General features: G+C 33.7%; 2 protein-coding genes across 2 annotated transcripts; both read right to left on the bottom strand.

The window, feature by feature from the left end:
• Window positions 1-12795: 12795 nt before the first annotated feature.
• On the bottom strand, window positions 12796-14643 carry LOC130627440 (shematrin-like protein 1). The gene is made up of 4 exons (XM_057441383.1): window positions 14605-14643; window positions 14171-14226; window positions 13977-14012; window positions 12796-13453 (listed from the first exon to the last, which is right to left on the bottom strand). Exons 2-4 carry the CDS (start codon window positions 14211-14213, stop codon window positions 12972-12974), a joined length of 561 nt encoding a protein of 186 aa, XP_057297366.1. The 5' UTR covers window positions 14214-14226; window positions 14605-14643; the 3' UTR covers window positions 12796-12971.
• Window positions 14644-19002: 4359 nt separating this feature from the next.
• On the bottom strand, window positions 19003-20759 carry LOC130627423 (shematrin-like protein 1). The gene is made up of 4 exons (XM_057441382.1): window positions 20717-20759; window positions 20155-20216; window positions 19972-20007; window positions 19003-19794 (listed from the first exon to the last, which is right to left on the bottom strand). The coding sequence occupies exons 2-4, from the start codon at window positions 20201-20203 to the stop codon at window positions 19277-19279; spliced, it is 603 nt and encodes a 200-aa protein (XP_057297365.1). The 5' UTR covers window positions 20204-20216; window positions 20717-20759; the 3' UTR covers window positions 19003-19276.
• Between the last annotated feature and the right edge of the window lie 764 nt (window positions 20760-21523).

Genomic DNA, 21523 nt, shown 5'->3' with positions numbered 1-21523 from the left:
CACACTTTAAATTCTACAAAATGTGTTACACTTGTGATATTGCATGTGGTCCCCTTGTAAACTTTGCAGGTAATGTGAAAAAAACTATACTCTATGGGCATTAACATGAGTCACACTATCCTAAAAGTTCAAGAAAGATTTTGTAGCTAGCTTGCTACATCATAATTTGTGTTCAGAAAAGAAGAAAAGTTTGACTACTAAGGTAGCTATAAATACCTAAAAAAAGAGGAATAACAACATAACTTATAGGTTAGAGCTAACTATGGGACGGAGCCTTCTTGAAGCTATAACATTTAGCTAGCTAACAGTAGCTAGGACACCCAGTTAAATACACTTAAGCTGGGGAGACTTAGCTACGTCTATAGCTAGCCATTTGTGCTTAGTAAAACACATATAAAGGAAAACAATTGTAAAAATTATGACATTTGCAGTTAGTTCAACAAACCAGAATTTTCTATTTCGGCAGCACATTGTAGCCAGCTAACAGCTTTATGTAGCATTTTGAATTTTAGGACAAACACATTAGTTATGCACCAGGAGACACATTAATTATGCAAATAAAAAAAATATGCGAGCTTCTTTATAAAAAACGCGGTAAACTTTAAAAATTTGAAGCTCTAATGAATTCATTTTGAGAATACGAATTTTAAGTGTCCTACATATAAAAACGGAACGTCTAAAAATATCAAAGTTCTTACTTTTTCTGAATTCCAAGTCACTTGAAATTGAAACTGTAGCATTCATTTTGTACTTCTAACTTTACTTTACTACTTCTAGCTCCACTCTTTACTTCCGAAGTAACTTATATTGTGGCTTCTAACTTCACCTTTCTACTTCTACTTCTTCACTTGGTCTCTTTTTTCTTTTTTATATATGCTTTTTTGAATTATTTTACTTTTTGCACTTTTTTGAAGACGAAGGGACCGTTCTTTTGTTGTTGTTTTGTGTGTCGATGTTAACCCTGTTCCAAATTATATACTTTTTTAATCCACTCCACTTCTTCTTTGACTTTCCTTACTCTTAATATCTGCACTTTTTTATGACTAAGAGATCGTCGGAAATAAGACATCGATAGTGGAAAGAAGAAAGTCAAGTCAAAAGACATTAGAACATTTTTCCACAGAATAGTTCCCCAAAATGACAAAAGAGTAGCAAAGTTGTCCACAAGAGGTAAAAACAGTACTATAACAATAATATAGCTACGAGCAAAATTAAAAAGAAAAAGATATCAAATATATAAGAATATGAATAGATTTTTTTCACAATTTTTTTGTTCTTTTTAGTTTTTTCCAAAAATGTTTTTTTCTTTTTTTGTGGCACCTGTCAATCAATCAATCAAAATTTTGACAAGTATAACTGTTCAGCATTTTATTCAAAATTCTGCGCTAAAATGAAGAGGTTAGAAAAACAATGATGGCAGAATATGTTCCACATTTTACAGCTGCAATTACGATTCTAAAGAAACAGGTTTTTGCCTTTGAATGAAATCGGGGAGGAAATTTACAACATTTAGTTAGACAAAATTATATGGAATCGGGTAAAAAGCGGGTAAGAAGGTTCAAGAAATGCTTATCAAAGCGTCTGCGTTTTTCAGCCCGTAGGTTTTTAAAAACGGTCGAGGGCTGTAAGTATTATATCTTTGGTACATCGTACCATACTTTTATCTGGTATGTGTTTTAAACGTGTCTGATGGTTTTATGAGCACTATAATTTGAAAGTCAAATAAATTTTCCTTTGATCGAATATAAACATGTTTATGTTGAACATTGTGAAATGTCATTTTAGCTGTCTTGAAATAGTGCCTCTTTCAATTTTACCCATCCAGTAACAAACTTTGTTGGGTATAGAATAGTATTAAATGGTATTATTTTTCTATTTGAATGCATTAAAATGCAAGTTGCAAGGCGAATCTTCAATTCTGTTGTTTTAAAAATGGCGGCTATTTTGAAATTGTTTCTTTTTAATTATATACTGTAAACTAAGGCGTGTTATGTCTATCTGGCTATGAGCATAAGGATATTTTAGGTCTCATTTAGTTGACTTCCAAATTTTTCACAATAAGAAACCCATCCATATAAAAAAATTAAAACTTGTCTTTAAAGCTGGCTAGCTAAATATTTTGTGGATGTGTTGTCCCATTGTATAGCTTGCTAATGCTTTATTCTGATTAAATTTTCGCATGTATTAATTTTTTCGCAAGTTTTCATTTATCCACAAGTAGCAAGGAAAAAGGAGCTGGAATTAGTTTTTCTTAACTGTCATTTTCTCTTTTTAAGATCAGGTTTTAATTATTTCACAATGTAAGTGGCTTTTTAACTTATTTCTTCAATCGCTGCGGTCTGATACCTGGCAAAATTTTGATAACTGACTATTCGCCAAATTAAATACTCGCTAAATATAACATAATTTACTGTTCGCCAAATGAAATCCCCACCAATTTAAAAAAAAAATCCTTTTTTTTTAATTAAAGAACGTATTTGTGTTTATAAATACAATTATTCTTATTTTTTAAAACATTTCCAGACATAAAAATTCATTTCCTTGTGTCATTCACCAAAATAAATCAGCACTAAAATAAACATTTCTTTGTATTCGCCAAATTAAATCCTTGGCAAATTACTTGAAATGCCAACTATGTGAGAGTGCTTTCATGAAAAAGGTTTTTTCTGATTTAGAAATTTAGACACCCTTTTTTTTTAAAAGTTCAGTATGTTGATTAGTTCGTGTTAGATGTACATATATTTCCCTTATTTCTTTATTCTGCTATATACTTTTTGTGAGCATAACATTTGCAATGTATATTTGTGAATCAGTGAAATAGTGTCTTTCGTAAGAGTATGAATACAAATTTTCCAAATTAAAAAGCTCAAAAAAATCAATTTTTTAATATATAAATGTGTGTGAATTATGTTTTGTCAGAACATTTGGTACATAAATGTTTACGACGTAAAAATGTAAAAAGTATGGTGTAAAGTATTTTATGCTGTAATAGTTTAGAGCATAAAATTTATAATATTTACATCAAAGAATATGTATTTTATACAAATATATTTTATTTTTATGAGCATGGCAATGCCAAATTTATACAAATATATTTTATTTTTATGAGCATGGCAATGCCAAATTTTCTCTTGCAACAGAAAACAAATTCTAGATCATCATCACCTTTTCTGTAAATAGATGTTATAAAACACTAGCTATATGATAGTTTATATTTTATTAAAAAAAAAGTTTTTATAGTTCATATGTTTTATTTTAAAAGAGTTGTTGTGTTTTTATTTGCTTCAAATAGAGATACAATGTGTCACAAAAGTAGTTTTTGTTGTTGACTGTCCTGTGTGTTCTGGCAGCTAGCTAGCTGTGCTGCCTCCATCCCATCTTATTTTTATTTTTTTATTTTTTTACAAATCTCTTCATCGTGCTTGTGAAAACCTGGGTTGAATTTGAACGAGTGTCGAATTGCGGCACAAACCCCATGTAACAATCCTTGACAAAATATCCAGGCCGTTTGAAAAATATGAGTGAAGCATTTTTACATGGAAATAGCCCACCGTGAAAACACTGTCGTCGTCGCAAACAATTTGATTTACTTTTTGGAGAAGCAGACTATTCAGACATAACTGATCAACAACTCGATTAAATAGTTCAAGAAGTGCTTTTGATACTCCCAAAAAAAGAATGTATATAGCTGCAATTACCAGTAAACATATTAAGGTGAAAACATTGTTTGATTGGCTGTTCTGCTCAGCCTTCTTTTTGTGCAGTGTCATAGCACGAACAAGGTTGCTGAGGCCTTCAAGTGCAGAGCTCATATTGTTTTCTTTTAGGAGTGCCGCAGGAGGGCGAACAAAGTAATAATTTGCAGAACAGTAAAATAAATAAATCAAGTTGTTTTTATATCTTTTGATTATTCGTTGTTGTTTTTTTCATTATTATTTTTAAAAATTTCTTTTTTACAAAATAATTCTTTTTTTAAATACCAAAATATTTTTTAATTTTGTCCCCTCAGGCGCGCCAAAGTAAAAACGTAAAAAGTCCTTATGGTTTTGCTACATTCTTGGTAGCTACATTTGGTATATGTTTGTGGTAATGTACATATGCAACAGCACGTCTGCACTCAAAGAATGAGATCATTATCATCCTTAAGAGATTAGAAAATTATATAACATGTGTTGTTAATAGGAATTAATACAGTAATTGAGCAGTTAAAAAAAGAATATCATACATCAATGTTGTTGATTTGACTGCATTGCTGAATTTGTGTAACATTTTCCTCTTTTATGTTATTTATTATCTGGCATTCTTGATTAGTTGAATCTTTTTCTGTGAATTCACAACACTCTGTGTTAAAGTCCTCTTCAATTTTTATGACTGGTAACGAATCATCACATTCTTCATAATATTCTAGTATTATTTCCTCGTTATTGCAGCCATCTTCATTTGTTCTGACATCCACAGTTTTATTTCTCCTAGAAGTACAAAACAAAACATTATAACTTATTCACAAACATCTTTGAACTTTGATTGCAGTCTTTGTTTACATCATGTTTTTTACTTTGATTTTATTGCAGTGAAGCGATAAAATGCTGTTGTTTTTAGGGTTCCAGAAAGTTGTCTCTCTAAATTAGTACATGATTTTGTTACACGTTAGGCTTTAATTCGACCGATCATCATGACAGAGGAGCAGGCCAAAGGAGACTAGCAGTTAAACTGGCAAAATCACTGCTGCGGTATATTAGAACTTCATCCACAGAAATAAAGGAGGTTTTAATTATAGAAGGAGGGAATATTAGAGATTGTTTTTTCATCAAAGCATTGAGATTGCTATGCTACTGCTGGATTTACTAGAGAGGCAGAACAACGCTTACCCTCAATTTTTACACTATGTACAAGTCTGAGAAAGTACCCTAAAAAAGAGCATGATGTGATACCATGCTCACACTTGATATTTTTGACTAAAGAAAATTCTTTACATCAAATATATTTCTCTGTAGTAAGTGAATGGAGAACCTTTCGCATGGGCAAATTAATGTTCGTGAAAAATCTTACTGTGGAAGATTTATTTGCGTTGCGTGGATTAATTTTCGCAAGGACAAAATTTAAAAGTTTTAATTTTTTCTTTCTAGGAAATAATAAATATTGAGAACACAATGTCCAGTGCAACATATGTGGTTGATAAAAAATGTTAAAGGGTTAAATTCCCCCGCCACATATATATTTAACTGGAAATCTTCTTTTGTGTGTATGTCATTCTCACTGTATTTACGCTTTGCCACATGGACATCAAAAAAGCAAGTCCAGCGGCTCGGTTGCACATGTCATTTAGAATTGGCTGGGTGGTTCTGGGTGGCTCTGGCTGATTCTGGATTGTTCTGTCTGATTTTGGGTGATTCTGGGTAGTTCCCAGTTAGGTTGCTAGCTGGTTAGGTGAACTAAAATATAAAAACACTATACTTCAAAATAGGTGCATGTTTTTTTACTCACATAGTGTATTGTCTCAATTAGCGACCCCAATGAGCCTAGCTTGTGTTACTAATGGCATCTAAATTAAGAATTTGACATCAAAGTGGCATCTGACCTAAGCTTACAAGATAGAGATAAATAGATGTGCATATTTTACATGGTTAGCCTCACAAATATCGAGGGACATACCATGTCTATTATTTCCAAAAGGTGCCATTGCCAGTATTTAAGTATTTAATGATCATTTTGACTACGCAGACCCAATTTGGGTTTGCGCTCTACTAGACAACTCCCTGGAATATCCAACGGCCCACACAGTGTTCTATCTCCCCAATTTCCCTCAAAATGGTGTGGGTTAACCCTGGGTTATGGTAAGACTCACTTTACCTATATTAAATTGCCGCGGAAATCAAACCCTGGTCTCTCGCACAAAGTCCAAGAGTTATAACAACTACACTACTGCGCTAATTGGAAAAGAAACAAAAAATTTCTATCGGTTTAAACTATATATTCAAAAATCTCATCACAGCAACCTTAACATCAAATCAATCCTATGGTTTCACTTTCAAGTTATAGCTACTCATTCCAAGTTTGTGTGCAACTTGGCAAAGATTTCCTTTTATTTGAAATTCACACAACATACCTGTCAAGGGTATTACGAATTTCCAGCTGGAGCTTTATTTGACCAATTTGGGCACAAAAGAAACCAGGTGTCATCACCTTTTCTAACTGAGCAATCTAATACCAAGCCTATTCTGGGAAAAATGGTCCTAGTCATGCTGGTCAGGGGAATTTTCTAATGATTTTTTGTACTAACAGATTCAAAAGTTAGTCAGCAACAACAATTTTATTTCGCCTTCCTCCCCCCATCAAATTTTTAGCAGCTGGTTTACTCTTGCCGCATACTATCCATAACAGCCGGATGAGTGATGTTGACTTCCAATCTCCAAATACTTTTTGGACAAAATTTATTGATGCCCCTTTGCCTAAATCTCCACATTTTTCTGTTTCATGCACCTCTCTTCTTATGGAGTTTGATCTGAACATCGTGGATGGTGAGCCCAAGGCGCCCTTATCCGAGAAAACGACTGGAAGGGTAAGGCTAAGAACTTTAATTCTGTTTTAAAACAAATTTTATCTTCATCAACATTTTATTCTAGACTCTCATTTTTAACAAAACATTACACAAAAGATTATACTATTGAATGACAGTCATGAATTTGACCAGTGCAATAAATCTTACATATAATAGTGCCAAATGTCACAAAATAAGACTGGAGCTAGTTTGAATGTTTTAGCAAAGAAGAAGGATGAAGCAGCAGTCGTGGTGCAAGAAAAAAAATTGAAAAGGAATATCTGGGGTTACATAAACTTTTAACAAAAAGTAGATATGCCACTGGAAATTTTTTATCTCTTTCTAAAATCTTTCATATAAGTTCAGGGGCCTATACCAAAGAGAAAATCATGATCACATATCTCAACAAATTTTGTTGACTTGATGTTGAATCAAATTCTCACGAAACCGACGCACAAAGATGTTAACACTCTTGATCTGGTATTCTTGAACAACATCGATATGTTTTTTGATTATCAAATTATTCCTACGCTACTTAGTATATCTCATCATAGCTTTGTTGAAGTACAAACTCTCTTCAAGGTAAAGCAAAGCTTGCAAACACTCCCTGAAGAGCACCTAACATCTTTCATGTAACTTAATTACTTTGAAGAACATGTAGACTGGGAAAAACTAAACAACAATCTTCACGAATATGATTGGATTAACAAATTTTGATAAGAATGTAATACTACCTATTTTTTATGCTATATGTTATGATATAATCTTCAGCAATAGTCCCAACAAATCTGCAAAAACAACTGTCAGATCAAACAAACATTTAAGATAGCGCTGAAATCTCACAAGAAGGAGAAGATGAATCCACAAAATATTGAACAATACCACCTCACCTGTAAAAAAGAAAAAACTAGTCAAGGAACTCCTTGATATTGAAAAACTTTTACAAAAATCTTATTAAAATGAAATCTACAAAAAGAAAAAAACAGTTTTAGAAGCTATCAAAAAGATCCTAAATACTTTTATTCATATGCGAAGAAGTTTTCAAAAATAAAAACAAAAATCACAGCAACAAATTAATATGTCAGAGCAGAGACATGGCTGGAATCCTCTCCTGTCATGTAAAAGACATAACAATCAAACTAACCCAACATACATCAGAAATTCCAGAATTCCACCTCTCTCAAAAAGACATCATCAATGCAATCGATGAACTCTCTGACAACTCTGCACCAGGCCCAGATGGCTTCCCAGCAATTTTTTCGAAGAAGTGTAAAACATCGCTATCTGTACCACTTCTTCTGCTATGGCAAAAATGTATGGACTGTGGTGAAATTCCAAAAATTTTAAAGCACTCACTAATCACCCCTTATTTCAAAGGGGGAAAAGAATCTGATGCATCCAATTACCGCCCAGTAGCCTTGACATCTCATATTATTAAAATTTTCAAAAAAGTCGTCCGAAATCATATCTCCTGCTACCTTGAAGAAAACAAGCTACTAAGCGAAAATCAACATGGTTTTCCTTCTGGTCGGTCATGTCTATGTCAACTCTTAGACCAATTTGATAATGTGATACACTTTGTTGATGGAAAAGTAAACTGTGACATTGTATACCTTGACTTTGCGAAAGCCTTCGTCAAAGTGGACTTCACCATTGTCTAAAAAAAATTGTGCTTAGACCCCTTATCTTCATCCTCCTCCTTGGAGATATAGACTCAAATGTCATTCTGATGATACAACGGTTACCAAGAGCACCGACTCTCTCAGGGACATGGGCAAGTTGCAAAGTGACCTCCAGAAAATTTATGAATGGGCAGAAAATGCAAACATGAAATTTAATGGTATAAAGTTTGAGGTCATGCGTTATGGCACGAACGACACCCTGAAATATTGCACATTGTATCTTTCCCCATCTGGATACTATTGGAAAGCATTGAAGGAACTGAAATTGTATTCATTGGGGCGTAGAAGGGAAAGTTACCGAATAATTTATATTTGGAAAATCAGGGAACAGTTTGTACCAAAAGTCAATCTGAAAATCCAAAGCTATCATCATCTTCAGCATGGGCGGAAAGCAAAACTTCCGTGTGGTCGATACAATAGGGTGGCAGAGTTTAGTTTATCAATCCATGGAATAAAGCTCTTTAATATTCTCCTCAAATCCATCCGTAATATTTCTGGTTGCACACTGGACCTCTTTAAAAACATCCTTGATAAATATCTATTCCAGATACCAGATAAACCACAACTGGTAGGATACACCACATTAAGACGGGCTGATTTAAACTCGATACACACTGGTGTAAACTGGATGTTCAATCCAATGCAGGACTGGCACACAACTGCTTAATCCTGAAGACTTTCTTCGAAAGCCTACAACAAGGTAAACAAGGTAGGTAGTTCAACTTGTAAAGGTACCTTAAGATCCGTGATGTTATTTGTTTACTTTTCAGTTGTTCGCTCTTCATTTTTCTTCCATTTGCTTGACAGTAAAAACAGATGGAAATATTTGGTGAAGAGAGGATATCCCCCTGTCTATTATTTCCAGGTGGGGTCATGGCTTTGATGAGGAGTACTAGAGTATTTAATGCTCATTTTAAGCTATGCAAACCCAATTAAGGTCCATGCAGACAACTCTCTGCAACAGCCCACAGTGCGTCATCTTCTCTCTAATTTCCCCTTGCATTGCTTGAGTTAACGCGAGTTTATGGTAATACTCACTGGCCCCAATTGAATCACCACGAAGAGGGATTAAACCCCGGTCTCCCGCACAAAGTGCAATAGTTATAACATCTAAGCTACAGACCATAAAATAACAAACATGCCATCATTGGTTCAGCATTTTCTATTCTCATTCATCTGTGTACATTAAAGAATCTTTTAAACAATTTATCTATAGACTAGTAAACTAAACTCATCGTTTTTCCCTTCATGGCGCCGTAGATTAGTGGTTATAGCTCTCGTACTCTGTGCAGGAGACCGGGGTTCGATTCCTCTTGACGGCGATTCAACATGGGCGAGTGAATGTTACCAAATCCCCGGGTTAACCCAAGCCATGTGATGGAAATTGGGAAGATGGCACACTATGTGGGCCGTTGGATGTTGCCGGGAGTTGTCTAGTAGAGCGCGGGCCCTAATTGGGTCTGCGTCGCTCAAAATGAGCATTAAATACTCTAGGACTCTCCATCTAAGCCATGGCCCCTCCTGGAAATAATAGACAGGGTATATCCCTCGATATTTGTGAGGCTAGCCATGTAAAATATGCACATCTATCTATCTATCTATCTAGGGATAAAAAAACAGGACAGACATCGAAGCGCGCGAGCAGAAAACAGAAACAGGTATCCTGTCTATACTGCACTTTAAGGAACAGTATTGGTTGTATAGAAAACTGAGAAAAACTTACAAGGGGTGCAAATAATAAAACAAAAAATGCCAACAAACACTATCTTAAATTACCATGTGCCCCTGCATATGTAAAAAAACATGTCGTAAAATAATATTTATTTTCAGCATAATTACAGATACGCTCTCCACCAACGTAATTAATTTTTTATACCTAAAAAAAAATAAAAATAGATCGCCTTCATCAGGTCTTGTTTCTTTTAAAAGTATAAATAAAACTTCATCAAAGCCTGATATTTTCTATATTTGCCATTAGTTTGTGAAAAACACATAAATAAGTAAAGTGCCGACACCACGAATTAAAAAAGTCTACATGTTATCAGTTATAACCAAAATAAATACACAATTAGAACGCTTTATCTTTTTCGTCTTGCCGCCCAGTGTCAAAAGGACACTAAAAGCCCTGGGAACGAGGTTGAAATGACATGCTTTGTCCTCTTCTTATAAATGACATACGTGCACTCTCCTAGACTTTTAATTTATACTGGTGGCATCACACACATAATTAAAATAATTTGTATAGTTTCACGGGACCTAACTTTATTCGATGTTTTTTCATTGACCCTGTGCTCCAAGTTGTCACTGACAACGCGAATGCCTTGGAAAGAGTAAAGTTGGCGGAACAACAGCATGCCGAAAACAACGGAACGGTATCCGCGAAAACTGTCCTGCCTTTTTAAATAATGAAAGTTATAAATAAAAAATGTTCCGACTATTTTAAGAATATCCAAAAGCTTTTTTAAGGGTACATTCATATAGCATTAGAAATGATAATGTTAGTATTCAATTTCGCGCGCTTTGCAAATTGTTTGATTTCCAAATCCTATCTGTCCAGAGCATTTCTTGCAATTCTTTAAAACATATGGGTCTGTGTTTCATCCAGAATTGCAAGAATTTTGATCTTCTAATTTTTATTTTTCAACCAAATTTCCAAATTTCCAAATCATGCGGCATACACCAACCTGGTCCTCAGGCTTTTTATATTTGGAGAAACTTGTTCAGGTTGGGCATACAGTAGGCGAGTACTCGTTATTGGAAACTTTCTTCAGAAATAGGGAATGTACGAAATAACTAAAGTTGCTGGAAGTCCTATCGATAATCAATTGCTAAAAAAACAAACAAGAAACAAGATGTACGAAGACGTTCAAATTGTTAACGCATAATCTTTACAACCTGACCCTATTTTTGCTGCTATGTGGGGTCCAATGACGTTATCAATTTTGCGAACATAAATAAAATTAACTTAAATTTCAGTTTTTGTGAAATATCTATATTATAATACCCGTATACGTCTGTCTGTCTGTCTGTCACGCAAAATGGTAGCTTAGCTGCGCAATAGCAAGAAGCACGCAATGCGGTATAAAAAGGACGGGCCACGGGCTAACGACTAGTTTGTGCAATGTTGCTTGATATTTAGTCAAACTAATGTTACAAACAAAAATAACATAGCAGTATCTCGGGCTACTTAAGGCCAGTCCTTTTTTATTTCGGGCCCATTTTTAATATCTATAGTTATGAAGAATCTGGCATAATTTATTGGGCACCATATCATTATATAAATAGTAAAACGCAGAATTCAACTTTTCTGAAAGTTTTGATGACGTCATAGGCCTAAAACACCCTTTACCCGCGCTTTTTTTCAAGCGGTTTTCCGCATCATTTTGATACTTATTTAACTTAAGGTAATTTTGCATGAAAAGGCGAAGGATAAATAGAATATCTAACAAGAAAACATGCGTCTTTAACATCTGCGCTGCGAGAGAAATCAAATGGTCATATGTACGGCAACTCGTTGAGTCGAAAGCGTGCGGCATGTAATATAAAATTTATTATGTAGTGCATATAAAGCATTCATGATACATAAAGACCGTTTTGCATTTAGGAAGCACATTATTTTATGAACGTACATAGGATAAAAAGTATCAAATCAGTCTTCTTGGCTAAGCCTAGAGTTACTTTTGAGAATGACGGCTGGATAAAGAAGGTCATACTTGTACTTGCAAAAACTCTTAAAAACCGTTCAATTATTTTCGGCTTAAAAGGGATGCCGCGCTATTGGAGATATCAAAAGACACCAAGACAAGTCACAAGACTCAGTAAGGGTCACTCCAGTTATTTTAATAAAAAAGGAGCTTAACACGGAATAGACATTGTCTTGCAAGCCTGATTCACAACAAGACATGTCATTTGCGAATAAAGAAATTACTGGTACGCACAGCATTGATTGTGTGAATGCGCTCACTCATAAGAATTATAGAAAAGATGCTATATAAAAAGAAGACAAATACCCTTTCAAGAAAACAAAATTACTACATAAAATGTCAAAAGTTTCAAGTTTACTAGTTCACTGGTTCACTGTTTGATACCAAAACACCCATTTCTAGTGTTGCAAACGATAGTTGATACATTATGAGACAACATGAGCACGACCAACTCTTCATCATAATCAGAAATAGTCATCCTTTTTTGATCAAACTACGCTCTGACTTGCAACTACTTACTTATCTTTTACACACTTGGATTCGACCATGTGAGGAACCATGTCCGACTTGTGTAGAGTATAGGCTTCTCAAAAAACCTTAGGAATGACTTTGCTAACTTTGAAATGGTAGCTTAAAACTTAATCTTCATAAGATAGGACGCCCAATTCCAACATATGGGTGCAAACACACAGATGAATTAACATATGTAGCATCAACCTCTTTCCCTTTGTCCCTTTTCTAAGATACGAGATACCCAAAGGTTATCATTTACCAAAATGTTAAAAGTCGAAAACGAAAGTACGTAATTTACGACACTAATTTATACACTAGGCTGGTATCGTTTGGTATTGCGCTAGCACGGTGACTAAAAGGGAGTACATTTTTAAAGTATAACAAGCTTAAAATCCGTAGAGGAATATACCATCCATGTTTTTTTTGTTTTTTGTTTTCCCCTTATTTGTGTTAAAAATAGTTTAATTCCCGAAATTAATTTATTTCTTACAAAGGTAACCTACACCTAATACATATAAAAGCTCAATTTTAAATCTAATACTTTGATCCATAACGACCGAAATTATAGCGACGGTAAGATCTGTATCTAGGAGTATATGATCTGTATCGAGGAGTGTATCGCCTATATGTACTTCCATATCGACTGTACCGTCCAGTGGTGTATCGACGGTAAGATGAACCATACGATGGTCGGTAGGATCTGTATCGGCTTAATCGACCATAAGAACCAAATCTTGACCCAATTCGGGAATATCGACCACTGTATCGACTTCCAATGTACCGCCCGGTATATCCGCCAGTATACCTACCATAACTTCCACCATATCGTCCGTATCTACGATAAGAGCGGGCTTGATAAGGATCATTCTCTTCCAATTCACCGTTTTCGTCCTCATCATCCTCCTCTTCAGGATAATCCTCTTCTTCCAACTCGTCGTTGGGTAATTGTTCGTCGTCATTAGCATGGTTGCTGTCTACAGCGTCATTTACAGTATTAACCAATGCGTTTTCTTTGCCTAGAAAGGAATAAAGTATAGAAAGTAACAAGAGGCGAAGAGTGTCCAAAAATGTAAAACTGCGCGCTAAAATTGATTGTTGTCATTTGTTCTATATGTAAACAGGAAGGTTGCATCATTCATTGTCGCTTGACTCTGCAGAACGAAAGATATAACTCTGAATGTTTTGTGCAAATTTTAATTAAACCGAATTTGTTATTATTAGTAGTTTCGCACAATCTCTTTCGTTGACTTAATAAATGAAAACTACTACGTTACGTGCATTAATAAAAACGACAATATGCCCTCTACAGTTAAAGTTCAAACTTGTTCAATAATCTTTTGTTATTGTAGTGATTGGTCTTGAATGTTATTTTAAAAGATGATTTGATTATGAGAGAACGAAACAGCAAACTGTAATGATAGGACCTATGATCTACTATTGACTCTCATTTGGATTTGTAGGTTACAACATCAGGAGATTAAATGCTGAGCAATGTCTATCTTTCTGCTAAAGGCAATATGCACACACAAAGTAGATCACCTTCAGTATTGGTGTTGATAGCTGGTGCAGCATTAACTGAAAAAAAAGAAGAATACAAATATTTTACCTTGGTTGGTCTTTTACAATATATTGACAAAAGTGTCAAAATGCTTTATCGATAAGGTTGTTTTAATTTAGGTTGATGCAAGTGTTGCAAAATTGTAAGACTTTTACCAAATATGACGTGTACTTACCCACAGCAATGCAGAAAAGCAAAAATGCAATAGCTGTCTTCATTTTAAAAGTAAATCTAAATGAAATTATGGAATACTGTTTCAGAATGAAGTTAGAGAAAATTAGGTTACTTACGCAAAATTTGAGTGACAATAAATAACAAGAAAGAAACAATGTACGAAAAGAAGGCATCGCATGTGTAATTACATCTCAAGTTCGAGTCCAATAGTAAATTCGTTTAGTTTTATCTTGCAAATTAAATAATTTACACTGTAAGAAAATATGAGAACTTAAAAAAATTACGTATGCTATTTTTTTGGTACTGCAAAAGTGACAAACACATCATACATGAAGATAATTTTTTTTAGTTATTGTGCGACAATCACAACGAGGAAAACTTAATGCAACACAATCATTTGAATGTTTGATAAAAACACAAAACAATACAATTTACCTGGCTTTTTCAATATGTTTTAATTTCGATTTCTCACTTTCGAATGATGATTAATGATCAAGTAAACAACATTTCCGCTTATTTATACCAATCAACCTAATCAATTAATTACTGCCTACCAATTAAATCTTAATAAGACAGATGTCTGATATGGTGATTATGAACGATGTCAAATTTTCCAATATCCTAAATGAGATTTGATCTGGTGGTGGCTATGCATAATTAACTAGTTATTCGAATTTGATACGCGTAATTAAAAAAGTTAAATAGCCAGGAAAAGTATAAAAAATGAAAAAATTAAAGACCAGCTAACAAGCAATTAAATAAAATGCTCCATTGGTCTTTCATCATACACAATATTTAATATATTAAGACGGGAATATGAGACGCATTCTGTGAGAATGTGGTGATGTGTGTATGTACTGACAAAAACCCTTGTCAGGATTTTAACAATCAAAGGGCTACCATTATTATGTGTTTATAGCTGACGACTTAATTAACGTTATTCTTCTGCAGATTTTAATGCATGTATTAGCATAAACTACAATAGCGAACAAAATTAATGAAACAACTGCCAACTGTCATCTTTTTTCTTTTTCCAATTCAAGGTGTCCTCAGGTTGCCTGAAAGATGTCACTTTGGTTAAAATGATTTGCACCATTTGAATGCAACATTGATCAGTATCAGTAAGATTTGACAAAGTATCAACATTTTTCAGGTACTTCCATTACTTCGTCCAAGTATGTAGCTCCATGGATAAAATAGTGCTGCCTTTGGCACAGAACAACAAAGGATTGTTTAAATTTAAATCTGTGTAAAGTCAGCCACAAACAATCATACAATTTTATGTAGCAATTTTATAATAATATTTGACACCAATGCTTGATCGTTTGCGAAAGAAATAAGATGTTTTGTCACAACTAAAAATTTGAATTTGATGAATGCTTGAAGAATTTCAAAATTTACCGTATTTTTGCCCCAAATTACTTTCCCAGGATTTCTACTTATGGATTGTGATGTTTCTGGCCTTTAAGTTATATACTACCCTTCATCCATTATATTTGCAAAAATCTTTAACCCTAACTTTCATCTTGAAATCTTTAATTTCAGAGTTCTCGAACTTTTCGGATTATTCGAGCTTTCGTTAATTGGAAGTAATGTTTGTTTCGACTTAAGATAAGGTTGCTGCTCATAATAAGTAATTACCTATTCGCGAAAAGAATTTCAATCATTTTAGGGCTGTGACTGCATGAGAATTGATCCATTTGTTATAAACATCCTACTACGGGCAAAAATCTTGGAACAGTGAATTCTCCCACCAGCTCGCTGTCTCTCTGTAAGCCAATTGTGGCAGACGCAAGTAACGCTAGGCGAATTCTCGTGGATTTGTCCACAGGCCTAAGGTTAGTTTGTCCAAGTTACTATTCAACAGCATTTTAACCATTTTGTTTCACTTTTATTTGTAATATCACTACTCGGCTTGCAATGCAAACACGGGTATATCTTACTTCTTCTGATAAACTTTCATCTTCCGCAAATTTGTTTCTGTTGGCCTGGTGTTTTTATCTTAACACACATGTCATTTTTGTATAAAATAGATATTTTTGCAAGAAGAAAGACTAGAAATGATAATTGGCATTCTTTTAATGTTTAAAAAACACCACTTGTCACAAAAAAACTTTCCATTCTCGTCAACAAAAAATTAAAATAATGCGGTAGACTAAAAACGCAGGGACACATAGCGCTTAAAACCACGCTTAAAATGACGTATTAAAGATGCAATGATAAGTTTACCTAAACGTACCAATCGTTAAACCTTAAAAAAATCACGGGAATTCACCTCTTTTACTAGAGAATTGAAATTCTTGAATTCAAATCAAGCAATGAACACAATTTTTTCGCTGAAACGCCATAGAATTTTTGCAGACATTGACCACGTGAGCTTAAAACATAAAAATACCTTAACTGAATACATTTTTGCGAGGATTTAATTTCGCTAATTTGATTTTGTTCAAAAATTTCGAGTTTCCCGCTTTTCTAAATATTTCCTGAGTTTGGTCTTTCTTAAATTTCAGCGAAACACATTGCAATATCGTAAGAAATCGAGAGGAAATTAGAAAGGTTATTTATTATGCTAAACTATGCCATTTCTTCCAAGTTAAATGTCAAAATCTCTATTTACATATCCTTTTTGAAAAAAAACATTAAAAACAATTCTATCTTGTTCCTCGTTATTATCTTCAGTTCATTGTCGATTCGTCTTCGTATTTTGATGCCGTGGAAAAATCTGAAGAATTGACAGACTACAAAGTAGGTTTTTCTCCTAACATCGGTTCAATGTCGTTAAACGGATAGAGGCTTAGTAAACTAGGCATACCCTTGTTGCCTGCTACCTGCCAACTTTTTAAGTACACCTGTTTTCCATCTTAACGTCATTTGGTTGTTAATTTCAATCAGTACTACTTCTACCGTTTTGAGCTCTTGACCTTGCTCCAAAGGTTTGAAATTGGCAGTGGAAAAAATCCTTTAATCGGAAGTAAAAAACGACAATAGAATAGTGTATGCAATGAAGTTATCGGACATCAAGAAGTCCCAAGGGCATATATTCCTTTCTTTATAACACTTCAGAAAAACGGCTGACACGAACAAGATTTTTAGTATTTTTCATCACCAGTTCTTTCATGTTTACTATGATGCTGGGATACTCATGAAAAAAGGAGCTTAAAAGCCATTTTGTGAGAGCAATTAATTGATTTGTTTGCAATGAAAAAATGTTGTATAAACAGTCAATCATTTACTGAGGGAAATTTCGCGCCATACTAGTCAGTGGCCCATGGGAAAATCCAAAGATTCGCCGGTCTTTTTTATACTGAATTGTGTGCGTCTCGCAAGGAGGTCTTGAAAGTGGCTGTGCAGTAATAGTTTCTAAGCTAAGTATCAAAAGACATACTTTCTTTAATACTGTCGGAACATGATGGATGAATTATATGGTAATCCAGAGGATGAGGTCGTTATGGTATTTTCTTGAGAAGGATGTCGGGAGTATCGTGCCAGTAAGAGGTTGCAAAGACATTCGAAACTTTTTGACGATCAAAACGAGTCTATATAAAATAGTGTTTTGAAATGCAGCCATGTAATATTCTTTAAGTATATACCTATATACTTTACAACATTTTATCCAATATGAAACATTTTTTACCTTTTGCCTAAGAAAAAAAAGAAAACCAAAATATTACTTAAGTATTATTTTTTTGCAATTTTACAATTTCCCAAAATTTCGCGCGGATTTAATTTCGCGGTTTTGGGAAAAATTATCAAAATTGAGATAAATTTCCCGATTAAGGTAACCAATACAGAAGTGAGATTAGAATTCTAACAGCATAAAAATCGTTTTCGATTCTGCGTTTACTTTCCATACTCTTCTGATTTCTCAATGGTAAGAAAAATGGAGTTAAGCAGTTTACTTATCCTCGCCACGATTGTAAGGATTAGTTGTAAACTATCTTTTTGTTGAGTTTTGCCCTATGTGGCTGCAGTTATCGAATTCATTCACGACTTAACCGTAAAAGTAAGTATTTCATTTTTGTTTACAAATTTATTGTGATAACGCACGATATAGCGTCCTACGCCGTGCGGAAATGTCAGGACTAACCATTAAAAAAGGAAGATTACAATTCTGGCCGCAAAAAAATCATATGATCCTGCGTTTTCTTCTACACCCTACTCTTCTAAATCGCCAGTGGTAAGAAAAATCTTTCCAAGTGTGTTGGCTACTAACGTACATGTTTCAGGCATCTCTAGCAAAGAGTTGTAGTTTGGCAGCCAGTTATTTCTACGTATTTTCGCTTATTTATACTTATTTTAAAGACTTTTTAAACATATTTGTGTTTGTTTATATACATTATAGTTTATTTATATGCAATTTTAAGTTTTAAACTTATAAGTCACAGCAATCTCGTAGCTTGTAGCGGCATGAATATAAGGTTATTAGTTATTTGCTTTTGTTCATGACAATCTAGTTCGAAACACGAAAACTACACTAACGCAATTCTTATAATAAACAAACTAATAACTAGAAATCAGCTTCATCACATACACGTACGTAACGATTTAAGCTTTTGTGCAAATCTAACTTCATTTCAGTTTTGAAAACATATCAAACCTTAGTTACTCTCCACAAAGAAAAACAAAAGGAAACCAAAATTGTAAAATTGGTTCATTGTCAACAATACTTTTAAGATACCAAAACACAGTATATGTTATATTTTGACGTTAATTCTACTTTAAACAAACTAAGTTAATAGCATTTTCGGAAAGTCTGAAATTATAAGGATACTTACAGAATATCGAGATTATTGATAAAAAAGAAGAAATTTTGGGAACTAGAAATCTCTGATATTTGTCTTCGGTTTTCCCTAGTTATACAATATTAGCTGCTACATGCGCATTAAGAACATAGCAAAATCAACATCTTGTAACTCTGTCACCAGGTGGATATAACAACACGTTAAAGAATAAAGAACAAAAAGCACATCCGTTTTTATGCATGCGTGTTTCATTTGTGTAGCTTTTTGAATGCGAATTTATTTTTTTTGTGTTAGAAATAAAGGGATTCCAAAAATTGATTTATTTTAAATATAACCTACACCAGAATAATACCAAAAATTTAAATCTAATATTTGGATCCATAACGACCGGAACTATATCGACGATATGATCTGTATCGAGGAGTGTATGATCTGTATCGAGGAGTATATCGCCTATATGCGCTTCCATATCGGTTGTAACGACCACGGCTTCCATATCGACTGTAGCGATTGTACCGTCCAGTGGTGTATCGGCCGTACGACGAACCATAAGATGGTCGGTATGATCGGTATCGACTTAATCGACCATAAGAACCATATCTTGACCCAATTTGGGAATATCGACCACTGTATCGACTTCCAATGTACCGACCAGTATATCCGCCAGTATACCTACCATAACTTCCACCATATCGTCCGTATCTACGATAAGAGCGGGCTTGATAAGGATCATTTTCATCTAATTCTCCCTCTTCATCATCTTCATCCTCCTCTTCAGGATAATCCTTTTCTTCGATCTCGCCGTTGGGTAATTGTTCGTCGTCGTTAACTTGGTTGTTTTCTATAGCGTCATTGACAGCATTCACCAATGCATTTTCTTTGCCTAAAGCAATACAAGAGTACAAGAGTAGTCATAAGTCCGATTTTTAATCCGACATTTGACTGAAAACAACTTATTATGTAAATTATTAAATACCCTGATATGCTCTGTGCAAATGTTTTATTAAGGTAGTGAAATTTCAGTGACTGCATAAAGGTGTAAAATATATATCAAGATTACCTTTGTTGTTGGTGTTGATGGCTGGTGCAGCATTAACTAAATTAATGAAAATAATTAAATATTTTGCTTGTTGCAAATATGTTATCTTAGATTCTTTTTACTATGTATTAATGAAGTCGTAATAGAAATTTTAAAAGAATCTTTTAAAAAAATTGTTTTATCTAACGTTGCCTTTTTACTTACCACACAGAACAGCAATGCAGAAAACGAAAAATGCAACAGTTGTCTTCATTTTAAAAGTAGATCTAAATAAAATAATGTTATAACGGTTTATAGTAACATAACAAGAAAGAAGAATCAAACGCAAAATAAAGCATCTTTTGCCGAAATACATTTCGATTGTTTGGCCGAAATCTTTTTACATGATCGGTTTCAGTTTTGTCTTAGCAATGAAATAATTTACAGATCGAAATTGAATTGGTCTATAGTTTAAGTAGTCTCTCAAAAGAAACAAAACAAAATAAAAAAGAACTTCCTCAACTCCAAAATTTCTTGTTTGCTATTTTGTTACGAATAAAAAAAGCGGGAAACATAAACTGAAATATAAAATTTTTTATTTATATTAAATTTTGTTGCATTAATTTATATTTGCAATTATAACTGCAAAGTGAAATAAAAATCTTAATAAAATATAATTTTTCTCATTTTATAGCTATATAACTAGTAAATTAAGTTTTTTTTTCCTTATTTTGCTAGCGAGATAAAAACCTAACTCAAAAAATCATTCAAATATTACACAATTTACCTGGTTCTTTTTAATTTCCTCTTCTTCAATTTTTCTGCTGTACGAGGATGCGGTGATCAACTAAAAAACATTTCAACCTATATATACTAACTTTACTAATAAAAATTATCAATTAATTAAGTCATTTTAATTAAACGCTATTAGACAGATGTAATAGGTGATATATAAATGATATAAAACGAATTGATCTGCCGGTGGTCATGCATGATTAATTTTATATTTACATCAAATTTTAAAGCATTATTTATGAACTATCAAGTAGACGTTATATTAGACGTTATATCCAGAAATGAAGATAAAATTTAAAAATACATACGAGCAAGACAAATGTCCTTCAGCCATTTCATAAACAGAAACCAAGTTGATGAAAAAGTTTTAATATTTGGAGTGTTTGTTGCGAGGTTAAATCGTTCTGATAAAAAAAAGAAGATAATAATTCGGCGATATCCGTACAGTACTTAAGAAAATTTTTATTTTTGTAATTAGTCAAACTTGTGGTACTAATTTCTGGCTCAGGTGTTAGGGTACATTTAAGCACCTTAAATAATTTTCGATTGTTGAAAATTTATTTTCAGATGAATCACATTTTTTACCTCGCGAAAGTTCTTTCGAGTAAACAGTTCGAGCAAAAGTTCTCGAGTGTAGTGCATTTAATGCCAATCCTAAATTTTAGCCTAGTCTAGGTTTACACCTGTGTATTACGTTGACACGTGATTTTCAAGCGAAAGGGAGAAATTGTCAGAACTTCGATACCACTAGCTTTCAAATATCTAGGGTAGCTCCCACCCACCCAAAAGTAAAATTAGA

Source organism: Hydractinia symbiolongicarpus, chromosome 2 (genome assembly GCF_029227915.1).
Source record: "Hydractinia symbiolongicarpus strain clone_291-10 chromosome 2, HSymV2.1, whole genome shotgun sequence".
Lineage (NCBI taxonomy): Eukaryota > Metazoa > Cnidaria > Hydrozoa > Anthoathecata > Hydractiniidae > Hydractinia > Hydractinia symbiolongicarpus.
Note: the sequence above shows the minus strand (reverse complement) of the source record. Positions and strands in the feature narration are given on the sequence as shown.